The sequence below is a fragment of the Gallus gallus genome, chromosome Z (assembly GCF_016699485.2).
Source record: "Gallus gallus isolate bGalGal1 chromosome Z, bGalGal1.mat.broiler.GRCg7b, whole genome shotgun sequence".
Classification (NCBI taxonomy): Eukaryota; Metazoa; Chordata; class Aves; order Galliformes; family Phasianidae; genus Gallus; species Gallus gallus.
In genome coordinates, this window is record NC_052572.1 from 83,329,005 (window position 1) to 83,352,594 (window position 23,590).

At 50.6% G+C, this 23,590-nt stretch overlaps 2 protein-coding genes across 2 annotated transcripts; both read right to left on the bottom strand.

Annotated features, from left to right (window-relative positions):
- Positions 1–901: 901 nt before the first annotated feature.
- Positions 902–10,831, bottom strand: CDKN2A (cyclin-dependent kinase inhibitor 2A (melanoma, p16, inhibits CDK4)). The gene is made up of 2 exons (NM_204434.1): positions 10,507–10,831; positions 902–2,100 (listed from the first exon to the last, which is right to left on the bottom strand). Exons 1-2 carry the CDS (start codon positions 10,683–10,685, stop codon positions 2,097–2,099), a joined length of 183 nt encoding a protein of 60 aa, NP_989765.1. The 5' UTR covers positions 10,686–10,831; the 3' UTR covers positions 902–2,096.
- Positions 10,832–12,824: 1,993 nt separating this feature from the next.
- CDKN2B (cyclin dependent kinase inhibitor 2B) lies at positions 12,825–16,251 on the bottom strand. The gene is made up of 2 exons (NM_204433.2): positions 15,908–16,251; positions 12,825–14,393 (listed from the first exon to the last, which is right to left on the bottom strand). Exons 1-2 carry the CDS (start codon positions 16,046–16,048, stop codon positions 14,115–14,117), a joined length of 420 nt encoding a protein of 139 aa, NP_989764.1. The 5' UTR covers positions 16,049–16,251; the 3' UTR covers positions 12,825–14,114.
- Between the last annotated feature and the right edge of the window lie 7,339 nt (positions 16,252–23,590).

Below are 23,590 nucleotides of genomic sequence, written 5' to 3' on the forward strand. Positions count from 1 at the left end.
TCCTTGGTGCCATTTTACCTGATGAGCTGTTGGCTGATTTTTTGTTAATGAAGCTTGACCCAGGCAACCACAAATAGAAAATGTCTAGTCAGTCAAAAAGAAGCGTGAATGTTGTTTAGTCTGTGCATGACTGGACAGTGGGAAGGCAGTTGTGAGGAGGACCTCTCAGAGAGGTGCGAGCACTCCCTTCCCTTCCCTTCCCTTCCCTTCCCTTCCCTTCCCTTCCCTTCCCTTCCCTTCCCTTCCCTTCCCTTCCCTTCCCTTCCCTTCCCTTCCCTTCCCTTCCCTTCCCTTCCCTTCCCTTTATCACACCCCCAGTGCGTCCCCGCAGGGATGCAGACGAGCTGTAGTTGCCTCTCCCCCTCTGCCTCTGCACCCTAAGAGACAGGAATCAAACCCTGCTCCGTTTTCTTTTCAAGGCCAGTGGGATTGTTATTAATATATATATATATTAATGTTTTTATATAATGAGCAACAGAAAGCTAAGCCATTCCTCGGTAAATGGAAGTCTCATGATCTATCCTCCTGAATCCAGGTGAGAGAAATAATACATCTTCAGGAATTGAAAAACAAAACCAGCTTTTGGGCACGGTGCCTTACTCTACGGAGCAAGTTCCATAGCAAGAAATTAAAAAAAAAAATCTGCTTTTAAAAGAATGTAAATGCAATCAAGTGAAGGAATAAGGCAGGGCAGAGCTCTCCCGTTGTTCGGTAGCTCCTTTTTGAAGCAGGCAATCACGAATTTTATGAGCGTTTTTATCTCGGGTGTGTGTGTGAATAATGCAGACCCAGACATAAACCCTTTGTGTCCTGTGCCCCTGAACGTGTTGTGTATACACACGCATAGAAAGGCAAAAATGTCTGAGAGGTGAACGAAGTTGAAATAAACAACACCGTGCAGTGCTGAATAGTACTGCAGTTTAATAAAAGAGCATAACGGATCCCTTTACACTTTAACTTTAAGTGGAACGTAACAGTCCAATTTTACATTTCGTTGTTGAATCGGATGCCTCCGCGCACACAATGGTGTGAACACCGGGAAGATGATGGAAATCACATCAAAATGAAGGCAATGTGTGAGAAAGGAATCAGATTTACAGTGGACCAAGGTCATTCTTTTCTTGTTTGTTTGTCTGTTTTTTTTTCCCAGTGTCTGGTTTAGAGTCCCCCGACAATGTCCTAAAAACACTCATTACACAGAGCTTTTGGATCAAGGATTTCCAAATGTTAAAACTTCGCAGTAACAAAACCGCTTCAACTGACTACATGCAGGAACGGATCTTCCTGAATAGTCCTGCATGTGACGTTTTTGCAGTAGCTCCTAGAACCTAATTTCTGTCAGTGTCGAACTTCGTAAGATTTTCTGAGCTGAACGGGGGAGGTGAAGGGAGAACGTAATCTGAATTTAATTTGTAAAAGGGATGCCCGTTTCTCTTTCTAACGGCTATATGAAAGCATCTGAAGAGTCAGGAGAACTGCAAAGCTCTACGGGGACGTGTGATAACGAATACAATCAGCCCGGTTAAGAATACGGCGAGCATCGGACTGAGATCAACACAGCGTCCCGCGGGGCAGCGAGCAAAGCGCGGGGCGCAACGGAGCGGCTGTCTCACTTCTCCAAACGCGAACGACCGCTGGATGCGGGCAACCGACGGAATGTTTGATGTTCTCCACCCTCGAGCGCCGATGATGCGTCTGCGAAGCTGCGGGGAAGGAAAAGACCGGCGGGGCCGCTCAGAGCGGTGCGGTGTCTTCTTCCGCGCTTCCTTGCAGGCTCGCGAAGCGCGCTCCGCCCGGGCTCGGTGGGACGGCGGGGGACGGACGACGCCTCACCTGCCCCGCCGGTGCTCGCAGCCGCCGCAGGTGGCATCCGACCGGGCCGTGCGGGCCCCCGGCCGCCACGTCGATGGGGAGGCGGCCGCGGCCGTCGGGCAGGTCGAGGCGCGCCCCGGCGCGGTGCAGCGCCGCCAGCGTGACCAGGAAGCCGGCGCGGGCCGCGTCGTGTGCGGGGCGGCAGCCGGTGCGCGGGTCGGGGCGGTTGGGGTCGGCGCCGCGCTGCAGCAGCAGCTCGGCCACGCGAGGGCTGCCCAGCATCATCACCTGCGGGGGGAAGGAGGGGGACAGCGTCAGCCCGCACAGGGACACGGCGCCGCGTTCGGGGATGAAATGAGGGATGCGCTGCGCGCGGTTTGCCGACTGGGTATTGCATCTATATGTAATAACCGTCATACTCTACGGTATGATTATACGGATGTTATGCCTTACATAATAAATAGTATAAATCATAATACGTGGTACTTATATACTAGCAGTAGAATAGAATGTGTTTAAGCGTGACGAATCATAGAATGGCCTGGGTTGAAAACATTTAACAGCACGGCATAACAATTAACGTAACACTACAGCGTACGTACAAAATCCCACGTATGAAAACTACACGTGCACGTGTGTGCGTGCGCACCATTTGCACGCGCACACATACAATAGTAACACACGTTTACCAACGAAGAAGGCGGCTCTGCAGCCCACCCCCCGCGGTCGGACGCGCAGCGCTGAGCGGTTCTTCCCCACGTCGGGCTCTCCTCTCCCTCCCTCCCTTCGCACTGAGCTCTTTTGCTCCCTCAGCCGTAGCTCAGCGTGTGCTCCTTTTCGGACGGGCCAGGAGAGCCGCTGAATAATGCACAAAACCTCCCTGCTGCTACAGCCGCTCTGCAACGGCAGATACTCCTGGCAAGTTCTGATCGCGCCGAGCAAACAAACGCATCGCTCGGGGTTTTACTTCTCCCATTCTCCTGGTGGATTTGCGACCTCAGTAGACTGAGTTTCAACACCGGAGAAAATATCTTCAGACAGCAGTTACTCCTACTATTTTCTTCCTCAAACTGATGCGATGGGCCACAGATACCTTGTTTTATTTGTAACACAGGAGCTGAAATGCTTACGGTTCTCACAATTAACAAGTTCCCGCTCAGATTAAGTTTTTCAGAAACACAGAGCCCATGCGTCAGCCTGGCCAGCCGTTTTGCAAGGGTGCTGTGAGGGAAACAGAACTGAGCCTCGCTCCGAAATGGGGGGCAGAATGAGAGAAAAACAGTACAGATAAGGAAGTGAGAGAGTGAGAGACCTTTTTCCTTCTGGAATTTGAGCGCAGGGTAAGCACAAAACGAATAATTGTCTCGGCGTTCACTGTCTCTTTCCACCTGCAGCCTATTTTAGGACGAAGTTTCCTGCCACGTACAAAGGACGAGGACGGAGATGGCTGCTCCGCTAAGCTGACGAGAACTCGAGAACTTTTCTTTTTTCATGAGGCACACAGCCTGCAACTTAAATCGCAGCGATCAGTCGCTCAATAAGCATTGAAAAGCTTTGGTTTAGATGCATCGCTGAGCACTGCCACTTCTCAGAGTCCTCAGAAAGGAAGCGCACTGCGCAGCGATGCGTGCGACTTCCAACAGCGAGCGTCACTTTTACAGGTAAATACTGAATAGTAAAAATGCTTATAAGACAGACTGCTGGCATATCCGGTTGCAAGGAAAAAAAAAAATCAGCTCTGGGACAATTTCTACGTGATCTCTTGTGCTGTTCTTTCTCGGGAAAATGTTGTTGTGGAATCACAGAATCACAGAGTCGGAGGGGTTGGAAAGAACTTCTGCAGACCGGCTCGTCCAGCCTCCGCTATTCCCTACACTGGAAAGCATCCAGAAGGGTTTTCATTATCTCCAGAGGACGAGATTGAACACCCTCTCCCCTCAGCCTGCTCCAGTGCTCTGCCAGCCCCACAGTAAAGACGTTTTTCCGCGTGCTCAGGCAGAATTTCCCTCACGCACCCCTTCGTGGCAGACAGGCACCACTCTGACTTCTTTCGGGAAAGAAAAAGCTGTTCTTGAAAGCAAACAAACAGACGAGCAAAAAGTAATGATCGAAATGCTGCCCACCCCTCGAGCCCCGTGGAGGTGGATTTTAGGGCCCCACTCCTCATTTTCAGTACCGTGTGCTACAACTCGTTTGCTGTCAGCAGTGCCCCCAGAATCCCAGAAATGCCTGTGAGCCAAGGAGATGGCTCTGAAAACTGCACGCTTCAATTCAGGCATAACCTCGAGGCAATCCCGCTAATTATAACACGTAAAATAGTAACGACAGAAATCTCAGTGCCATCAAATCTCTCCGGCCGGGCACCGCCGCCGTGTCCCGGGGGCAGCCCCCACCTGCGGCGAGGTTATCCCGAAGGATTTGATCCCGAAGGATTTGAGATGCCGAAGGTTTGGCTGCGCACCGCCTCGAGCAGCGCCCGCGCGCCCACGAGGTCCGTGCGAGCGGCCGCCCGTCCGCGTCCCGCAGCGCTCACACGGCTGCCTCCGCTGCGGGGCCACAGCGCGGGGCTGTAGCGCTGACTGCTGCGGTGAATCCGCGCAGCGGTTCAGCCCCACCGAGAGCTCGGCGGGCGGCTCACGGGGGCTGCGGCCCCTCGGGGCACCGCCGAGGAACGAGAGGGTAGGGGACGCGGCTACACGTTCCCATCTACGGGGATGCTCCTCCTCGCATCCTCGCGGCTGGGGGCTACGTCCCATCCGTCCTCCCGCTGCTCGGGCAGGCGGAACGCGGCCCGCTCCTTCCCCCCGCTAGAGGTGGCGTAGGCGGAGGCCTCCTGAGGCAGAGGGAGGCTGCGGAACGGGACCGGCTTCCCCGCTGCCCAGGTGGAAAAGGGCTGCCCTGCTCCGCGCCCAACAGCAATTGGGTCCGGGATCGGTCCCTTCGGCCCGCCGCTGGTGGGTGCGAACGGCCCGGATGAGGGAGAGAGCCGTGCCTCGCAGGAAGACCGCGATCGTTCTCCTGGCTCCCGGCAGCGGGGAGCTGCTTCGCCCCGGCACGCGTAGGAGCCTCGGGTAGGCAGGAAAACCGCGGTGTGACCCAGCCGGGCGAGTGCCGCTCCGAACCGCCGCAAGGATCCCCCACAAATAATTCAGGGCCGCATTCCCTGAGCGTTTCCTCCTCCCTTCCGTCGGACCCGTACCGGGAGGCTCCGCTGCGGGACACCCGGTTCCGCAGGAGACCCGGCACCAAGGACTGCGCAGGCTGCTTTGCCCAGTCCCATTCGGCGCGGGGTTCGTCCCGTCGCCCTCGCATGCAGACAGGAGGAGGCAGAGGGAAGGGGGAGACGGAAGGTTGCTGCGGGAGGGGTGCGATCCGGAGGTACCGCCTATGCCCGGCACTGATAAACTCCAGAGAAGTTAGCGCACGTAGAAAAACAAAATAAGGAAGGTGTTTTTTTTTTTTTTTCCTTCGACCTAAGTTTCCTTACTCCATCTTTTATTATTATTATTAGATATTTTCAGGCAATTATTTAGACGGTCTTTCCCTTCTAAGTTTGTCTACACGGCTCCGCTCTGTGCTCCCAAAATGGAGGCGGCTGTGGATTCCTCTCAGGGTGCTCTGAGAGCATTTTGCAAAATACTTCCCGTATTCTCATCAGATCCAGAAGCTGTTTTATTTTTCCTTACACACCCGATTATGTGCAGCGACCTAAGCTGAGCTGTGCAGAGTCGCAGCGACCCACTTTTGCCATCTGAAATCGGGGAAATGTCTCTAAAGCCTCCGGAGACGCATTTCCCCCCACTTGCGGCGGGGAAAAGTTACACCCGCGGGGGCGGCCACGGCGCTTTTCTGCCCTCCGAGGGGAGAACGCCCAGACCGTGTGAGGGGAGCTGCGCTCTTCTGCTTTGAGTTATGCCCGGGGGAAGAGAAATTATTTGTCAAAGAGGGAGAAAAGACAGAGATAGCCTGCCGATCACCTGCTGCTGCTTGAGTAAAAACCAAAAGAAAAAGAAAAAGAAAAAAGAAAAGAAAACATAAAGGAGGGGGAAGGCAAAAAAAAAAAAAGAGGCAAAAAGAAAAAAAAGGGGGGAGGCAAAGAAAAAAAAGGGGGGAGGCAAAGAAAAAAAAGGGGGGAGGCAAAGAAAAAAAAGGGGGGAGGCAAAGAAAAAAAAAAGGAAGGCAAAGGAAAAAAAAGGGGGAGGCAAAGAAAAAAAAGGGGGAGGCAAAAAAGCCTCTCCACGTGTAAAGCCCGGCCGTCACGGGGAGCCCCGCCACTCTCTGCCCTTTCCCGGTGCCTCCTCGCCAGGACCCGGCGCTGGGCGCGGCGGAGCGGCCCGGAGCTCCGCAGGGCAGCCGCCGTCCCGCATAAGATGCGCCGGAGCAGCACCAGCGCCGGGGCCCGGCTGCGTGCGCCCCGAAAGCGGGGTTTGGATCGGTTACCACCGATCGACAAGCACGGTTGAAATGTGCATTTCTTAAAGAAGCCCGAGAAGTCCGATAGATGAAGGGGAAAGGTTTGCCCGCGCCACAGGCAAAGGGCCACCCTCGCGTGCTCTGTGCCGCCGGTGATAGGCGTCAAGAGAGAAATCTGGGGGGGGGAATAAAGAAATCTGCGCTCACGCGGCAGTAAATTTGGAAGTGAAGAAGTTAAGAGCTGAGCCAGACAGCATCTGCGTCGCCATCCGTGCTAAGGGTGGTGAGACCCGTCAGGATGGCACCAAACGTCGGGGGCAGTTCTGCGCCAACGATTGGGACCCTCCCCACGGTGTGAGAAGCTGCTTGACCACCAACCTGCACACAGGGGCACGGCTGGAGTTACTAGAAATGTATCCCATGATACTTCCCCCAAACAGCAGAGTCCTCTTCTGCACAATTAGACTACGAACGACCGACCTCCAATTAATCAAAACGTAACAACACGCAGTCATATCAGAAGTAGAGGAAATAATAGCTGAGTATTATAATAAATAAAGCGACGGTGTTTTGGAAACAGTCCTGGTGTTGTACTTACAACCTGGGGATAAGGAGAAGCCAGCTTATCTCCCCAGAACACCCTTATTGCAAAGATGCGTTCCTAAAGGAGAGGGAAATTAATCCATATTAAATAGACCGCACGGCTCCCGTTTCTCCTCCTTTTTCTTTCCGAAATCTTTACTCAGCCACACAGATCTTTAACACTGAACAAGTATTCATTTTTTTTTACACTACGGTGTAATCCTGGAATCCTGGAAGTTGATCTGAAATAGCAGGCAAAATAAAAGGAGGTGCACCAAAAGCAGCGGTCTTACGTTGTGTCCGAAGCTGAGAAAACTCAGCCTCCTCAAAAAGGCAAAACTGAAAAGGAGAAAAAGCCCCGTCTTCACACACACTCCTACAAAAACGACATAGAAATCAATCAATCAATAAATGAGAAGATGGACATCCTTCCAAAGGTTTGCACGAGTTATTTCTTGTTTTAGCAAATATTCCGGCACTGAGCTTAGGGGGCGATTGAAGTCCTCAAGAGGAGAAACTGAAGAGAAAGCGATGCCGGCGCTCCGTCAGCGCTCAGTAGGCAAAGAAAGGAGCACGGGGGCACCGCTGGAGGGTGAGGTGGAAAAGAGGCGTGGAAGTGACAGTGTTTGCCATCGGGAAAAAGAGCAGTGTCCAGAGTTATGCTAAAAATTAAACCAAACGAATGGGCAGAAAGAGACGAAGAAGTTTTTTCTCGGCTTAAAGCCTCTGAGTGTGTCTGCGAACATTCGTCAGCAGCCGGAAAATCCGGCTCCTTACTGCTAGATTTCGAAAAGCTGTGAAATAGAGGTTTCTTATTCATGAAAGATGGCATAAAACGCCAAAACCAACAGCGATTAAAAAAAAAAAGAAAAGAAAAAAAAAACAAAAAAACCCCACCAGAACAAATATACCGGTTTTAAGCTTTCCAATCCGCCTGACTTAAACAAAGTGTTTCTTAATGTAATCTGCTGTCATGGATAATGTGAAAATACCCTTAAAATATCCCCACACACGCACACACGGTTTAGTGCACACACACCCTCCCCTTAGAAGGAATAAAAGATAAGTGCACATATGTGTATATGTGTTTTCCACTCCATTTTGAGACATGGGGCCATCAGAAAGGAAAATAAGGTCAGGATTCCGCACGACCACCTCGGAGGTCACAAAAAGCAACGCGCTGTTTGCCAGGCAAACGATTCCCTTCCGTAAAATATATATATTTTCATATATATATATATATATATATGAACAACGAAAACACACGAGGAAGGATTAAAAAAAAAAAAGATAAAGGGGAGGAAAAAAGAAAAAGCAATCAGGCAGAATGCTTTGCATTGCTTAACAGAGAGCCGCAGGTTTCTGCAGATGAGAGAAAGGGGAAAAAGAAAAGAAAAGAAAAGAAAAGAAAAGAAAAGAAAAGAAAAGAAAAGAAAAGAAAAGAAAAGAAAAGAAAAGAAAAGAAAAGAAAAGAAAAGAAAAGAAAAGAAAAGAAAAGAAAAGAAAAGAAAAGAAAAGAAAAGAAAAGAAAAGAAAAGAAAAGAAAAGAAAAGAAAAGAAAAGAAAAGAAAAGAAAAGAAAAGAAAAGAAAAGAAAAGAAAAGAAAAGAAAAGAAAAGAAAAGAAAAGAAGAAAGCAAGAAGCAGCAATAGGGCAGGGCACGCAGTCTTGTTACACTTCGCAGCGCCTCGACCGGCCGCCCGCAACTGCCGGCAGCTGCGCAGGGCGGCCGCGACTCCGAGCAGCCCCCGGGTACCGCCTGGGGGGAGCCACGGCCCACCCCCCCCCCCCCCCCGCTCCGTCCTCCACCCCTGCTGACATTCCCCCCCATTCTACCGAATTAAGCGGATTTATTTCGAACCGTTCTCGAGGGGATGACTGCATGAGTAGGAAAAAAGGGCACAAGGAGCTTATTTTTGGGTGTACTGTTTACGAAAGGAGGTTCTTTTTTCTTTTTTTTTTTTTTTATATCAGTCCAAACTTGCTTATTATTCCCCCACCCTCCCCCCCGTGAAGTAGTTTGCAAAACCACCATCTTCACCATCTTCCTGCCTGGAAAATATGCATTTACGCCTGGAAATATGCCTGGAAATACTGCGTTTAGGGTGTTGAAGCTGCCAGAGTACTCACATGCTGCCTATGGGACTCCGACACAATGACTTTTTATTTTGGGAGCGGTAAAATTAAGCAATACCAAAATCTCGCCTTTTAAGACACATACACCTGTCTGAGAAGTACTCCCCTCCTTTAGAACCTGATTTTCAGCGCTATCAGGCTGTTCAGGCTATCCGAGACCGGAGTGGTGCGTTAGGAGACCTCCATCACCTCAGTGAGAAAGCAAAAGGAGAAAGAGAGGAAAAGGCGTATTTAAAGCTGGCGAGAAAACGAAGAGAAAGGCAAACAGAATGAAGTGCTGCAAAGCTCGAGTCGTGAAGGCTTTTCTATTCCTCTGTTTGTTTTTATTTGTATCTTTTTTTTTCCCTTTTCCTTTTTTTTTTTTTTTTTTTTTCTCTCCCTTGCTACAGGGCATTTAGTTATGTATCAGCAGCTTTGTACTCGAGATCTGTGCTTATATGGGTCAGAGCTCGTGGCTTCTTTTTCATGTGCTTTCATGTGCTTTCTTGTGCTTTCATGTGCTTTCATGTGCTTTCATGTGCTTTCTTTTTCATGTGGCTTCGTTTTCATCTGCAAAACGAAGGAGCTCGGCCTACTAAAAATACAACAAACCAAGCGCTCGGGGGTAACGAGCAAAACTGAGTGAGATTTATTTCATATGTAATATTCCGAGGCTTATGAGCCAGAAAGCACTGCTGGTGGTGCAGACGGGAGTGAGCACAGGCAGAGCTGCTTTGCTGCCACCCCTCGAGCCCCACGGTTTAGCAGATTTATGGTTGTGGTTTTTTTTTTTTTTTATCAGCTTATTATTATTATTATTAATTTGCACTTCGTTTTCTTTTTGAAGATATTTCCATGCAGTTATTTAGGAGGTCTTTCTCTTCTAAGTTTGCCTACACGGCTCTGCTCTGTGCTCCCAAAATGGAGGCGGCTGTGGATTCCTCTCAGGGTGCTCTGAGAGCATTTTGCAAAGAGGTCCACGTATTCTCATCATAACGAGCAGCCGCGTTATTTTTCCTTACACACACAATTGTGTACAACGACCGAGGCCTAAGCTGAGCTGTGCAGAGTCGCAGCGACCCACTTTTGCCATCTGAAATCGGGGAAATGTCTCTAAAGCCTCCGGAGACGCATTTCCCCCCACTTACGGCGGGGAAAAGTTACACCCGCGGGGGCGGCCACGGCGCTTTTCTGCCCTCCGAGGGTAGAACGCCCAGACGGTGTGAGGGGAGCTGCGCTCTTCTGCTTTGAGTTATGCCCGGGGGAAGAGAAATTATTTGTCAAAGAGGGAGAAAAGACAGAGATAGCCTGCCGACCACCTGCTGCTTTCCCGAGTTGCATTTATATTTAGAACAGAAATAGGAGGAAAAAAAAAAAAAAGAAAGAAAGAAAGAAAAAAAAGAAAGAAAGAACCAAAAAAGGAAGAAGAAAAAATAGGGGGAAAAAAAAAAAAAAGAGGGAGAGAGAAAAAAAGAAAAAGAGCTCAAGAGAAAAGTAAAGTAGAATAGAAAGAGGAGAGAACGACGCGTGCGGGCCCCGTGCCGCCTCCACTCGGCCCTCCGGGCCCCGCCGCCCCCCGCCGTACCTGGGCCGGCGGCTGCCCCGGTGCCTCCTTCTCAGAACCCGGCGCAGAATGCGGCGAAGCGTCCCGGAGCGCCGCAGGACAGCGGCCACCCCGCGCAAGATGCGCCGGAGCAGCGAGAAGGACAGAGGCCGGCTGCGGGCGCGCCGAAGGCAGACGGTGCACCTTATCCGAGAGGTCATGGGAACAGGAGAGGTCCCGGAGAGCCGCGATGGAAATGCGTTCCCTCCGCGGGGCCCCCACCGTAAGAAAGCTCTCTCACTCTCCATTCATTGGAGAAGACTACTTTTTGCTTTTTTTTTTTTTTTTTTTATTATTCTCTCTTTCGCTCTTTTTTCTCCCCCTTTCCGCGTGGCTAACCCCGCCTCTCCTCCCCGTCCTGCCGCGAAGAGGGGCGGGCGGCAGAGGATGGGGCGGGGGCGGCTGTCGGCCTTCTGCCCGCGGAGCTCCGCCGCTGAACGGGCGCGGAGGGCGGCCAATCGCAGGGCGCCCCCGCGCTTTCAAATAAAGCCCTGACGACACGTCCTTGTCCTCTCTCCTTTAACCCCCCTTCCCCCCCCCCCCCCCCCCCCTTCCCGATCTCGCAGGCTTTCCTCGCAGAAGGACGATCTTTTTTTGTTTTAATTATTTTATGTTGCGGACTGTCGCTCCCCGCGGTGCCGCTGGGAAGGGATGCAGGTTGCAAACATCCACGCGTCCCCGCGGGCAGCACCGCTGCTGCTATAGCGGATCGCTGCCGCTTTAACAGCTCGGGTCAGCCCCGGCCCGACGAAGCAGCTATTTCCTCGTCACATGGCCATTTGAACGCGGCGCGGGGCCGTTGCGTAGCGGAGCGAGAGATGATAATTAAAGACATAAAAAGCGGATCTCATCCCTCCGCGTCAAGGAGCAGAAACGGGTAACCGGCGGCCCCTACCCTCGCCCCGCTTCCCGGCCGCGTTCGCGTCGCTCCGTTGTCCAGATGCGATATTTGAAGCGCGGAGGGGCCGCGAGCAGCGCGCAAAGCGGCGGGGGCTGCGCCCGCGGGGGGTGCGGTACCTCCGTGCGGCTGCGGGGGCCGCCGCTGCGGGTGCGTCTCCGCCGCTTCGAGTCGGGTCGGATCGGGTCAGGTCGGGTCGGGTCGGGTCGGGAGGAGGAGGTGGGGGTGCACGAGGACTGCAGGGAGCCCGTTTGCGGGAGGCGGGGGGGGGGAAGGTTGGGAGTGCAGCTGTGTATGTGTGCGTGTGCAGTCTCTCCGCCTCCAGAGCACGCCTCCTCTACCGGGCTGGACAAACAGAAATGACAGCGATATGGATGGGAGTCCGCTTCTCCCCGGGATACGGAGCAGCCTAACGGCAGAGCTGCGGAAAGGGCAGCTCGTGTTGCTTTCCCTTGGACGAAGTGCGATTTCGAGCCTGGGAAACCACTGACTGAGAACGGCCATTTCGAAATGAAAGCGGCTTTTCGATAGAGGCTGTTTTCCCCCCCCCCCCCCCCCCCCCCTCCTTTTATTTATTTATTTATTTTCCCCCCTCTCGCTTCCCTCTCCTCTGGCGACGCTCACCTCAGCACCGAAAGCCGCCTCGGGGCGCGTGTGCGGCCATAGGATCCCTGCAGCCCCGGCGCTGAGCCCCGGCGCCGGCTGCTGCTCCATGTCGGAAGTGCGGGCTGCGAGCCGCGCTTAACTCAGCGCTGTCGGGGCGCGCTGGAAACGTCCCTTGCCGCTGCCGTTCGCTGCTGATAGCTGCTGTTAATCGCAGGGAGGGCTTCCCAGCCTCCAGCACGAGGACCAGCCGGGGTGATGCCCGCGGTCAGTGTGCCGTGGGACGGGCGCGGTGACGCTCCCGCGCCGCGCCGCGGGGCGCAGCTGTGGATATCCGCGCTGTTGGCTTCTGATATTCTGCGAATGCGGCGAGGGCGGCCTCGGGACGCCGGGTATTATCACCGGTTTTATGCGTTGCTGCCGTCGCTGCTCTTCCATAATCCTTAACGCGGATATTCCCGCAGCGGAAATACTTTAAATCGAATTTTGGTGATCGGCGAAAAGGGTCTTTTAATAGGAATCCTGGCCCGACTGAGGTCGGGAGAGCGGCCCATCAGATCCTCACTATTACGTAAAGAGAGGGCATCGGGCTGAGCTCCGTCCCCAGCCCCGTTTTGCCCCGACCCCGCCGATCAACCCGCAGCCGCTCCCGGTGCTGTCCCTGCGGGCTCACAGCAGCGACACACAGCACCGTAAGGACGAAGAAGCATCACCTTACGCTGTGCTTTCTGATCAAGTGATTTCTACGTAAATACACGCGCATCATGAACATCTCAGGCATTCTCATACAAAGCCAGTGTTCTGTATTTGTTTCAAATTTAATGTGCGCTTCTCGTACATCCTTGTGAGCATAAATAGTGAACACAGAGAAGCACGAACGTATCACATATATAAATAACCGACAAGCACATATATAGGCTTGATGTACCACCGCAACGCTTTCATGCATACATGCACATACTCTGAGCGTTTTGTATCTTCATTACACGTAAGAACCGAATTCATAAACGGCAAAACTTCATATCTCCGGAGTGTCAGCGTACACAGACTAATTCTAAAGCGCGAATTGCATGAGATTACGTTGTGATAAATATATATATTCCAATAAGTTACACTTAATAGCACATTCATTACCTTCACGATTTTTATATGAAGGAGGCGGAGGCTACGAACCCAAATCGAAATCTTTTCCCCCTCGAACTCTCTCCGGACGCTTTGCGGAGCGCACAGAGCTGCGGCGCAGGGCCGCTGCCGCCCGATCTGCCGCCGTCGCTTTGCGCTCCGTCCCGGTGACCACAGAGGACGCGGACACACAGAAGCGTTCGGCTCTCCCCTCTACGGCGCGTTGCTCGACCGGGAGCGGACTCACGGCAGAGCCAGAACTTAACCAGCGTGGTTCTTTCGTTGCCAAACGCGCCGGTTTCGGGCAGCCTGGGGAAATCAGAGGCGCGTACGAAAGTCCGAGTTTTAATTTTTAGTTCTGCGATGTTTTCGTTTTTGCAGCCATGGTGACTTCCTTCAGAATACTGTTAAACTCGCAGCGGATCGGAGCAGGTCACCTGCACGTAACTCCTTCAAACGAGGGCAGCATCGGGCTTGCAGAGGCACAAATCTCTGTTTTCTTCTTGCAGGTCCCGTGCTTGTTGACTCCGTGAGAAGAGCCGCAGATGCACCACGGACTCAAGTACCAACATGCCACAGCACCTTGCGTGGCTGGCAGGAGGTGTTTACCAAAACCTTCGTTCCCCGCTGTCCTGATTTTGCAAGGGAGAGCGGCGCGCCCCGCCGTCCCTTTCGGCTTCAAAGCCGCGGGGGGAAGCCGCTTCGCGCGGACGAAGGAGGGGCCCGGCGGGGTAGCGGGAAGCTTCGGACCGAGGCTTATCAGAAAGCTCGGACACAAGGCGAAGGGAGCCAATTCCTTCATCTCTTCACAGTGTTTGAATTCCCACGCGGAAGGGGAAGAGCGGGTGGGTTTCAAGCGCAGGGCAGCACACAGACTCGCGCAAAGAGCAGCGTGCTAAAATCCACACATCCCTCTAATCCCCCGCTGCACGCCGCTAGGAGCACGGTCCGGACGCCGGTCAATGAATCAGGGGAGGGGTGCTCGCGGTAGCGCTGGCAGCCGTCGCAGGTAGCAGCCGACCGGGCCGTGCGGGCCCCCGGCCGCCACGTCGATGGGGAGGCGGCCGCGGCCGTCGGGCAGGTCGAGGCGCGCCCCGGCGCGGTGCAGCGCCGCCAGCGTGTCCAGGAAGCCGGCGCGGGCCGCGTCGTGTGCGGGGCGGCAGCCGGTGCGCGGGTCGGGGCGGTTGGGGTCGGCGCCGCGCTGCAGCAGCAGCTCGGCCACGCGAGGGCTGCCCAGCATCATCACCTGCGGGGGGAAGGAGGGGGACAGCGTCAGCCGCGGGCTCTCCGCTCCGACCTCGCAGCAGCGCGGGGGACGCGGAGAGGCCTTCGGAGAGGCCGCCGAGGAGCTCCACGGGCTCTGCGGAGAAAGGGGCCCGGCGGTAGCGCAGCGCGGCCGCAGGGATACGGGCGGCAGCGCGGCTGAGGACGGAGGGAGAGCTCCCCTTCCCACCGCGCACCCCCACGCAAAGTCGGGCGGCCCCGAGTCGTGATGGCCACCGCGAAACCGCGCCTGCAGAACGAGGCTGCGGGTCGGCTTCTCCCCGGGAGGCTTTTCCGACAGGGCTCGGGCGAGCAGGGAAGCGTCGCTGCCCATAGCCTCTCTCCCACTCCGTTCGGCCCCCTGTCCGGGCAGAGCGGAGCGCCCGGCAGCCTCCGAGCGCACGGGCGGGGTCTGAACCGCCATTCTCCCAGCGCCATGCGTTCAGCTCGCAGAGCAAATCTGTGCTGCACCTAGGTGCCAAAAAAACATGTCGGAGGGCGGTCTCAGAACCGTGCCTCTGGAGAAATGCAGCACCGACATTTTGTAGGAGAGAGTTTTGCAGGCAGTGCCAGTGTATCTTAACTACAGCTTCTCAGATTACCCAAGTTTCGTTTTATTTTGAAAATGTAAGAGGAAGCTGTCTAGAACGACCTGAGAAACTAAGTCGGCTTTATAAATGTAGTTTCTGCTATTCCTGCGCGCACTTTTTAAATGCATTGACAGCACTACGATTCTGCTCCTCGAAGACTGATTGCTGCATCTGCTGGGCTGCCAGGCAGGGCTGTGCACTGGCTGCTTCTGCTCCAAGGAGTCTTTGAACAGATCAGGGAAACCACTGATTTCTTATTCATTTTTTTCTTTCTTTCTTTTTTTCTTCCCCCCCCTCCTCCCCCAGAATATATCACGATAACCACCGTATTATTATTATTCTTGTTATTATTATTATGAAAAAGAGAAAAAAATTGTAAGTGTAGTAGTAGTAAAGGCAGTAAAGGAGAAGATGCCGATTTGATGGAGAAGCCTGAATATATCATGAGAACCACCGTACCATTATTATTATTGTTGTTGTTGTTATCATTACTTTGGAAAAAGATAAAAGAAACACTAAGTGTAGTAGTAATGAAGTAAAGCGGACAGTAAAGCAGAAGACACGCTGGGGATAAATCTCTCTGAAAAGGTGACTCGTTACTCGTTATTGCACATTTAATGAGAAATGAGCATTAAAGCTCTCGGTTTTGATCATCCTATGGTTGATAATAATGCGATCCAGGGTTGCTGAAACTAAAACCTCTTTCTTGCGGCGGTTGCAGACTTTCCCCTTTGCACTAAGCTGACAGGAACCGAGGTGCCGCTCTGGCTCCAGCAGAGCTGTCGGGGTGCGGCCGACGCCGGCACTCAGTCCCGGGGCTGTCTCCGCGCCCGCCGAAGAGCCACTACCCGGGAGGCGGCCCTCATTCCCGGTACCCGGGTACGGAGGGGCTCTCCGTCCTCCCTACCTGGATGGGGGTCCGACCGAAGGAGTTGACAGCGTTGGGGTCGGCCGCGCCGTCCAGTAGCTCCTTCACCCGCAGCAGATCGCCGCGGGCGGCGGCGTTGGCTAGTTCATCCGCAGCCGTGCTGGCCGCTCTCTGCGCCATGCCCGGCCCGGCCCGGCCTCGTGTCTGTGGGCAGCGGGGCCCCTCTCGCTGCCCGCGGCTGCCGACCCGCGAGGGGAGCCCAGCCCATGGGAGCGCGCGTGTCCGCCGCTCCAAGCCCGCACCCCCGGCAGCTCTCAGGCGGCGAGATCTGGCCCCGGAGCAGCAGGCGTGGTGCCGTCGCCTCCACCTGCGAGGCCACGGCTGAACCCGAGACGCCCGCCGCTTGTTTTCTCCCCGCAGTTGGTACCGCTCCGCCCCGGCCCGCCCCGGCCGTGCCCGCTCCGGCCCGGCCCAGACGGCTCCGCCTCGCCCGGCGGCTGTTAGCGTCACCGCGTAGGCCCCGACGGGGAGAGGCGGCCATGGGGCGGCGCGGCGGCGCGGCCACTGCTCCCCGCGGCCGGGGCGGACGGGAGATTATCGCGTTCCGTGTCGCGGCTCTATCTTTTTTGTTTGTTTGTTTGTTTCTGTTTTTTTTTTCTTTTTTTTTTCTTTCTTTCTTTCCCTGTTCCGTATTTTTCCGTTTCCTGCCTTAAGGCAACGCCTCTTAACGCGTGCTTTACCGCACGGAGAGTGCCTACACGCCCTCCCCGGACAGTACCGAAGCCTCGGCACATCCCTCCTGCTTCTTCTCCTAAACTGTAAGCTCCTCCGAGCTTTGCTCAGTGCGGCGGCAGAGAGCTCCCGTCAGGAGCGAGATGAGACTCCGACCTCCACCTTCCTTCCAAACCAACATAGCAAGCAAGCAATGAAACACGAAAACAACAACAACAACAAAAGACAAAAAAACAAAGCAAAACAAAACAAAAAACCCCAAATCCAACCAACCAACCAACCCAAAAAACAAAACAAAACAAAAAAAAAACAACCCAAAATACAAAAGCCAAACCAAATAAAAGCAAACCAACAGCTAGTTCCCCTAAAACAAGTGAATCACCCTCCAACCGAAGCCCGCAGAGCTCACCCCAGCTCTCTTTAGCGCTACGCTCCGTTCCCGTCCCGCAGTCGGGGGGCGGCAGGACCACGGACAGCTCCAGAGGTCCGACCGGCGGACACACGGCCGGCGGGGCCGCGCGGATCCGCGCCGCGCCGCGACTCGGTTTGGGTCCCGCAGATGATGGTGTAACAGCAAAAGAGGTGTGTGCTGGTGTTACAAAGGGAACTGAAGACGTCTTGGGTCTTGCAGTGTAGAAATGTTCAGAGGAAAGAAAAGCTAGAGGAAGGAGCCCTTGCTACTGTCAGTGCGAAGGGTCATGGGAGTGACCCGTTTCCTGTCACGCACGTGCATGACTTCGTCAGATACATGGCATCTCTAAGATCATTCTCTTGGGAAGTTTGCAATCACACTTCCACTCTGTATCTGCATTCTGCACGTTTCAATCCTACTGCAGTCATGCTGGACACTTCTTTACTTGCATCTTTACTTGAAACTACCACTATGTATCACCAAAGCAATTACATTACTTTCTTGGCCTACTAACTTCAAAAGATGTAGCTATATTATCAAGAAATGTCTCAATTTCCTGTACCAGATGGCATAATTGGTTTACAACAATAAAAAACAGAAGAAGGCTAACTGGAATGGGTAATGAAAACTGCCTATGTAAAGTAATGTTTGTTTATGGTGTGAGTAGCAAGTTTCTGTAACTGGAATTTTAATGCAAAATTCCACTTCTGCAATCCCATTATTACCTCTATGTTCAGATGTATAGTAATGACTGAAGTTCTATTCATGATAAAGAGCTTGATAGAAATAGTCGTCTTATTAAATAATTGAGCACTTCTGCACAACTTACTGATTTCTGGATGCACTATTTTCATCTGTCTTCTTTCCCCAGCAGTGAATGTGCTATATGAGTACCATAAAATAAGAAAATAAAGATATTTCAGACATCTCTAGTAAAAAGAAAACCAACAACAACAAAAACCAACCAACCAATCAACCAACCAACCAACCAACCAACAAGAAAAATACCCCAAGAAATAAAAGGAAGAATTTCATATATACCACATTACAGTGGCAGCTCTCAAGTAGAGAAAAGTATATCTAAATCTTAAAAAGATAACAAACTAATTTTAACAGCAGATGGAATGAGCAATGCTATTACTGAAATGATTAAGTAGAAATAGGACGCTGATTCCAATCTTGTGTATGACCTTTTGTACTGTCATTTGTACAGTAAAGATGTGTACTAGTCATAGAAACAGTTTTTTTTTTTTTTGATAGTTCTTTGCTCCCAGTTATATATCCAGAAAGTAATGAAAAAGTCGGTGTCTACTAGAATTGTGTAAATATTTCATGTGTTACTGGCTTTTTCCAATTTTTTCCTTCTTTTTTCCCCCTTTTCCACTTTCTTTTCTTCCTTATTTACTTTCCTTCCTTCCTTCCTTCCTTCCTTCCTTCCTTCCTTCCTTCCTTCCTTCCTTCCTTCCTTCCTTCCTTCCTTCCTTCCTTCCTTCCTTCCTTCCTTCCTTCCTTCCTTCCTTCCTTCCTTCCTTCCTTCCTTCCTTCCTTCCTTCCTTCCTTCCTTCCTTCCTTCCTTCCTTCCTTCCTTCCTTCCTTCCTTCCTTCCTTCCTTCCCTCCTTCCTTCCTTCCTTCCTTCCTTCCTCCCTTCCTCCCTTCCTCCCTTCCTCCCTTCCTCCCTTCCTCCCTTCCTCCCTTCCTCCCTTCCTCTCTTTCTTCCTTGTGCTGCCAGAGGCTTCAAATGGGGCCATTCTCATAGGCTTCAGTATAGAGTACATTTTTTGTATCTTGTCCTGCCCAGACTGGCCTAACGGCTACTGCATGAGCCATCTCCTGTTTAATTTGTTCAAAGGCTGTTGTTGCTCAGGGCCGCATGTGAAATCATTCTTCTTCCAGATCACTTGATAGAGAGGGTTTACAATCAGACCGTAACCTGGAATACACATTCTCCAGAAACCCCCAATACCTGAGAAAGCTTGTGTTTCCTTTTTAGTAGTTGGTGGAGGCATAGCAGTTATTTTACTGATCACATCTGTGGGGATCTGATGACGTCCACCTTGACAGATTATTCCTAAGAATAGGTTCTCCTGTGCAGGTCCCTTGACCTTACTTCACTTTATGGCAAAACTGGCTTTTAAAAGGATATGAATTATTTTCTTCCCTTTCTCAAAAACTTCTGCTATATTGCTCCATACAGTGTCGTCAATGTATTGCAAGTGTTCAGGAGCTTCTCCCTGTTCCAGTGCAGTGTTGATCAGCCCATGGCAAATGCTAAGACTGTGTTTCCACCTCTGAGGCAGTTGATTCCAGGTGTACTGGATGCCCCTTCAAGTAAAAGCCAACTGTGGCCTACACTCCGCTGCCAGAGGGAGTGAGAAAAGCACATAAGTGATGCCAGATGTGGCACACCACTTGGATGCCTTTGATTCCAGCTCATATTGAAGTTCTAGCACATTCAGTGCAGCAGTGCTTAGAGGTGGTGTGACCTCTCATTCAGGCCATGATAGTTCACCTTTAGCCTCTACTCTCCAATGGACTTTTGCACTGGCCATATGGGACTACTGAAGGGTGACTGAGTCTTGCTGATTACTCTTTAGTTCTCCAATTGGTGAATCAGCTGAAGGATGGGAATTAGGGAGTCCTTGTTCAACACTCCCACTGGTGCACTGCTGCAGTAGCAAATTTGCATCTGCTGTTCTTCTACTCTTAACATCCCTACAACAGAAAGGTCCTCTGAGAGATCAGGCAAGGTAGACAGCTGCTTAATGTCCTCCATCTCCAAGGCAGCTATACCAAAAGCCCACGGATACCTTTTGGGGTCCTTGAAATATCCTCTTCCAAGATAATCTACACCAAGAATGCATGGAGCTTCTGGACCAGCTTTTGCCACTCATTTCCTTTTAGGCTCACTTCGGCCCCTAATACATTTATATCTTGGGATCCCCTTGTCAGTCCAGAAATACAGATGGGTTTTGCCCCTTTATAACTTGATGGCATTAGAGGACACTGTGCACTGGTGTCCAACACAGCCTCATATTTTTGTGGTTCAGATGTACCAGGCCAACAAATCCACACAGTCCAATAAACCCAATAACCTCTTTCTTCTGTCTGGAGGCAGCACCCCTCTAGTTGTGGTTACTATATTCATTACTTATCTCTTGTGCATGAGAACCAGAAGGTTCATTGTCAGCCTCAGAGGTCCTCTCTGTCTGGAGATCCACCCACTAGAAACTGTAGCCACTATTTTCCTGGAAGGACCCTCTCTTGTATTTATTTTCCCTTGCAATTCATGTACTCATGCCGGTAGGGTTGAAATGGCTTTTCCATCCCAATTCCTCATATTTGTTTCTGTGGTCATGCAGGTAAAAGCACAGGATGGTACACGGTGTGTACATACTATATGCACTCTCCTGGGCAGAGAGACGCTTATTTCTAATGGATGAAATATTGGATTGTACAGGTGGAGGAGCCATTAAATCAGTTCCTTTTTCTTTGAGCCATTGAACCAGTTTCTCCACAGCTTAGACACAGGCCCATAGAGAGGAAGAGAGACTATCATATTGTTGAATATGATATGCTAGCCACTTCATCCACTGCTGGCATTTAATTATCATTCCAGTTCATTTCTGCCAGGGTGCTGGCATACAATGATGGTGCTTCTTCACAACACAGGTCACATACGTACCACGTCATCTGAGTCTTGGGAGTTGGTATTACTGTCAAAGTTAATTCCATATATTGCCTCTACCACAGCTAGTTCCCTCAAGTACTGGATAGCTTTCTCCATGATAGTCCAGTCGCCTGGGTTAAATGCCAGCTATGTATTGAAGGGATATCTTTCCCTCATGGCTGACAAGAGTTGCCACCACAGGGTGAAAGAGACTGTGTCTCTTTTCCAATTGCTTTGTCAATGTCACTTCCCCATTGCAGGGGCTAGATCAGTCACAGGGTCTGTTGCAAGGGTTGGAGCAGCAGGAGAGCTCATCACAGGAGCTGGAGCAACTGCAGAAGACATTGCAAGAGTCAGAGCAACCACAGGGCCCACTGCAGGAGTTGGAACAACCACAAGGCATGTTGCAGGGGTTGGAGAAACCACAGGGCTTGTTGCAGGAACTGTTGCAGGAGGTGGAGCAAATGCAGAGGATAACAGGACTAGTTGGGTGTGCAGTACTAGGTTCTGAAAACAAAATAAAACCATAGAAATAGAGAGAATTGTCAAAAAGGTCTAAAATTCCTCCAGCTGCCTCCAGACACATCAGCTGTTCACAGGACAGCTCTCTTACTTACTGCATCTCAGTGTATCTGCCAGCAAATAGATCAGAAGAGAAAAACATGGGCTTTAGATTTCTTTCAAGTGGAATTAAAAGTGATATCACAGGTCTAATCATGCCTCTTTTTAGTATTATTGACAAGATTTTAGAATTGGGCTTTCTTTTTCTTTTATTCTTTGTTTTGTTTTGTTTTGTTTTGTTTTGTTTCCCTGCTCTTCTTTTTGCATTACTTCAAACAATGTGGACACAAGCACTAGAAAATGTTGCATAGACACACAACCAGCAATTTTATGTCTGCCTAACTATGCTTGTGATGAGTTCTGTGCATGCACTGTTATTCTTACTGAAGAAGTTTTACAGGCTCACTGAAGACCTTAAAGCTTGCCCCATGTCTGGTTGCTGGCACTGGATGTGGTGCTTGCTTTCTTGGGGGTCTCCGGTGAAACCTCCTCCCAGAACAGCTGCATCAGTGGTAGAGGAAGCATTCTATCTAGAAAACAAATCAATGGCTTCCTTATGTCAGAAAGCAGTAGGCTACCCAAACACATGAAAATGCTAGCAGCCTATCTCCTTGAAAGCTATCCCCTCTTTTGCTATTTGAGATCAATTCTGATTCACCAGAAGCAGTTTCCTGAACTATAGATGGTCCAGTAAGTGTACTCTCTTTTTTCTTATGATCTGTACCATGAAAGAGCTGACAAGCCACAGTATCAGGAAACGTCTGTCTAGATGTAAGCTTTTGGTTTGCTCCTGTATGCCTTCACATCCCAAAGTTTAGCTGACTACAGTGTTGTGAATGCAGAACCTAGGACACCCAGTCAAGAAAGGTTAGCACATGTCCAACTTGCTTTGTGGCACCTGTATAGCAGGACAGCCTGGAATCTAAGCAATAGTGCTCATCTTCCTGTCATGTAACTATATAGCAATGAGAAAATCAATCTGCACCTGTGGCTTACCTAAATGTGTAAGGATTGTGCAGGTGAATTTCTGACTTCCTGAAATACATAAAGTTGAATGCCAAATGCAGCTGTACACTCTGCTACAGGCTTTGCATTCTGCATTTGTGGGGCACTGCAGGGTCTGAAGAAGGGGCTGAGACAAGCAACATGCGAACTGAAAGGTGGGTCATGTTTAACAGGTCAGACATATCAGGCATCTTAGCTGTCAGCAACCAGATACTGTTAAATATTATACCAGTTAAGTATGTTATTGAATTACATAAAATTCTCACTTAGCAGGCCTAAATGATTATATATATTTATGCTAATATCTATTATATATACGCTAATATATGTATATATGCATGCTAATATATATATGCATGCTAATAACTCTTCTGCTCAAGCTTGATAGCTTGGCTGCATCTATCAGATTCATTTGGAGAATCACTCACGCTGTGTTAGCTTTTTCTGTTTGATAGAACAAAATGCAGTTGAGTTTAGCTGCTAAAAGTCTACTGATTTTTTACTACTGTTTAGTTGCATATAATGACATGCTGGGAATCTATAGTCTTGCATTAAGTTGACTTTATCAATTGCTGTATCTCTACAGCTATGTAGGTTTTTTGTAGATTTATATTTATATCTCCACTGGGAACAAAGGAGAGAGATATTCTGTCAACACAGGCTTACAGGGACGTGAATTATTTGAACTAAGGATAGGAGATGCACTTTAGTGCATTGTGTCAACATACAGAAATCTTAAAATACGACATTTTGATTTCCCTGAGTCTGTGGACACTAAGGGCTTATTAATTTCTACAGTTATTCTCCAGATATCTTAACAGCTGATTGCAGAGGGAGCTTTTCTAGCTGAGAATTCAGTGCATGTGAATTTTCCACTTGCTAGCTGTGCCTGCTCAACCTTTGAGAAAGAGACACAAGGGGCTCAAAACACGTTTCAGGAGCTGACTTGCAGCTTGACTTGTCTTAAATTAATTTATTCAGTCCATGAATTTTTAAGTAAATGGAAAGTGTTAGAAATTTTCCTTCCCTTTAGCTCACCCTCCTCGGTAGAGCATCTTGGAAGTCAATTGCTAGTTGTACCATGCCTGGCCTTCCCCATTGGGCTGGTGAACTACTGGAGCTATATGCTGGTCACTAGCTGTTGTCAAGCCCAATACAAGTCATGCTTTAAATTATCATGCTTTAAAACTCAAACATTTTTGTGACCGTTAGCTTATCTATTAATTATATCAACTGTCGAGACAATATTTCCAAGCCTCTTGCAAAAAGCCAAGATCTTTCTTCTACCTAATTGCATAAAACCAGATACTGGGGCTATCAAAAGGCCTGTAGGATAACGTTACT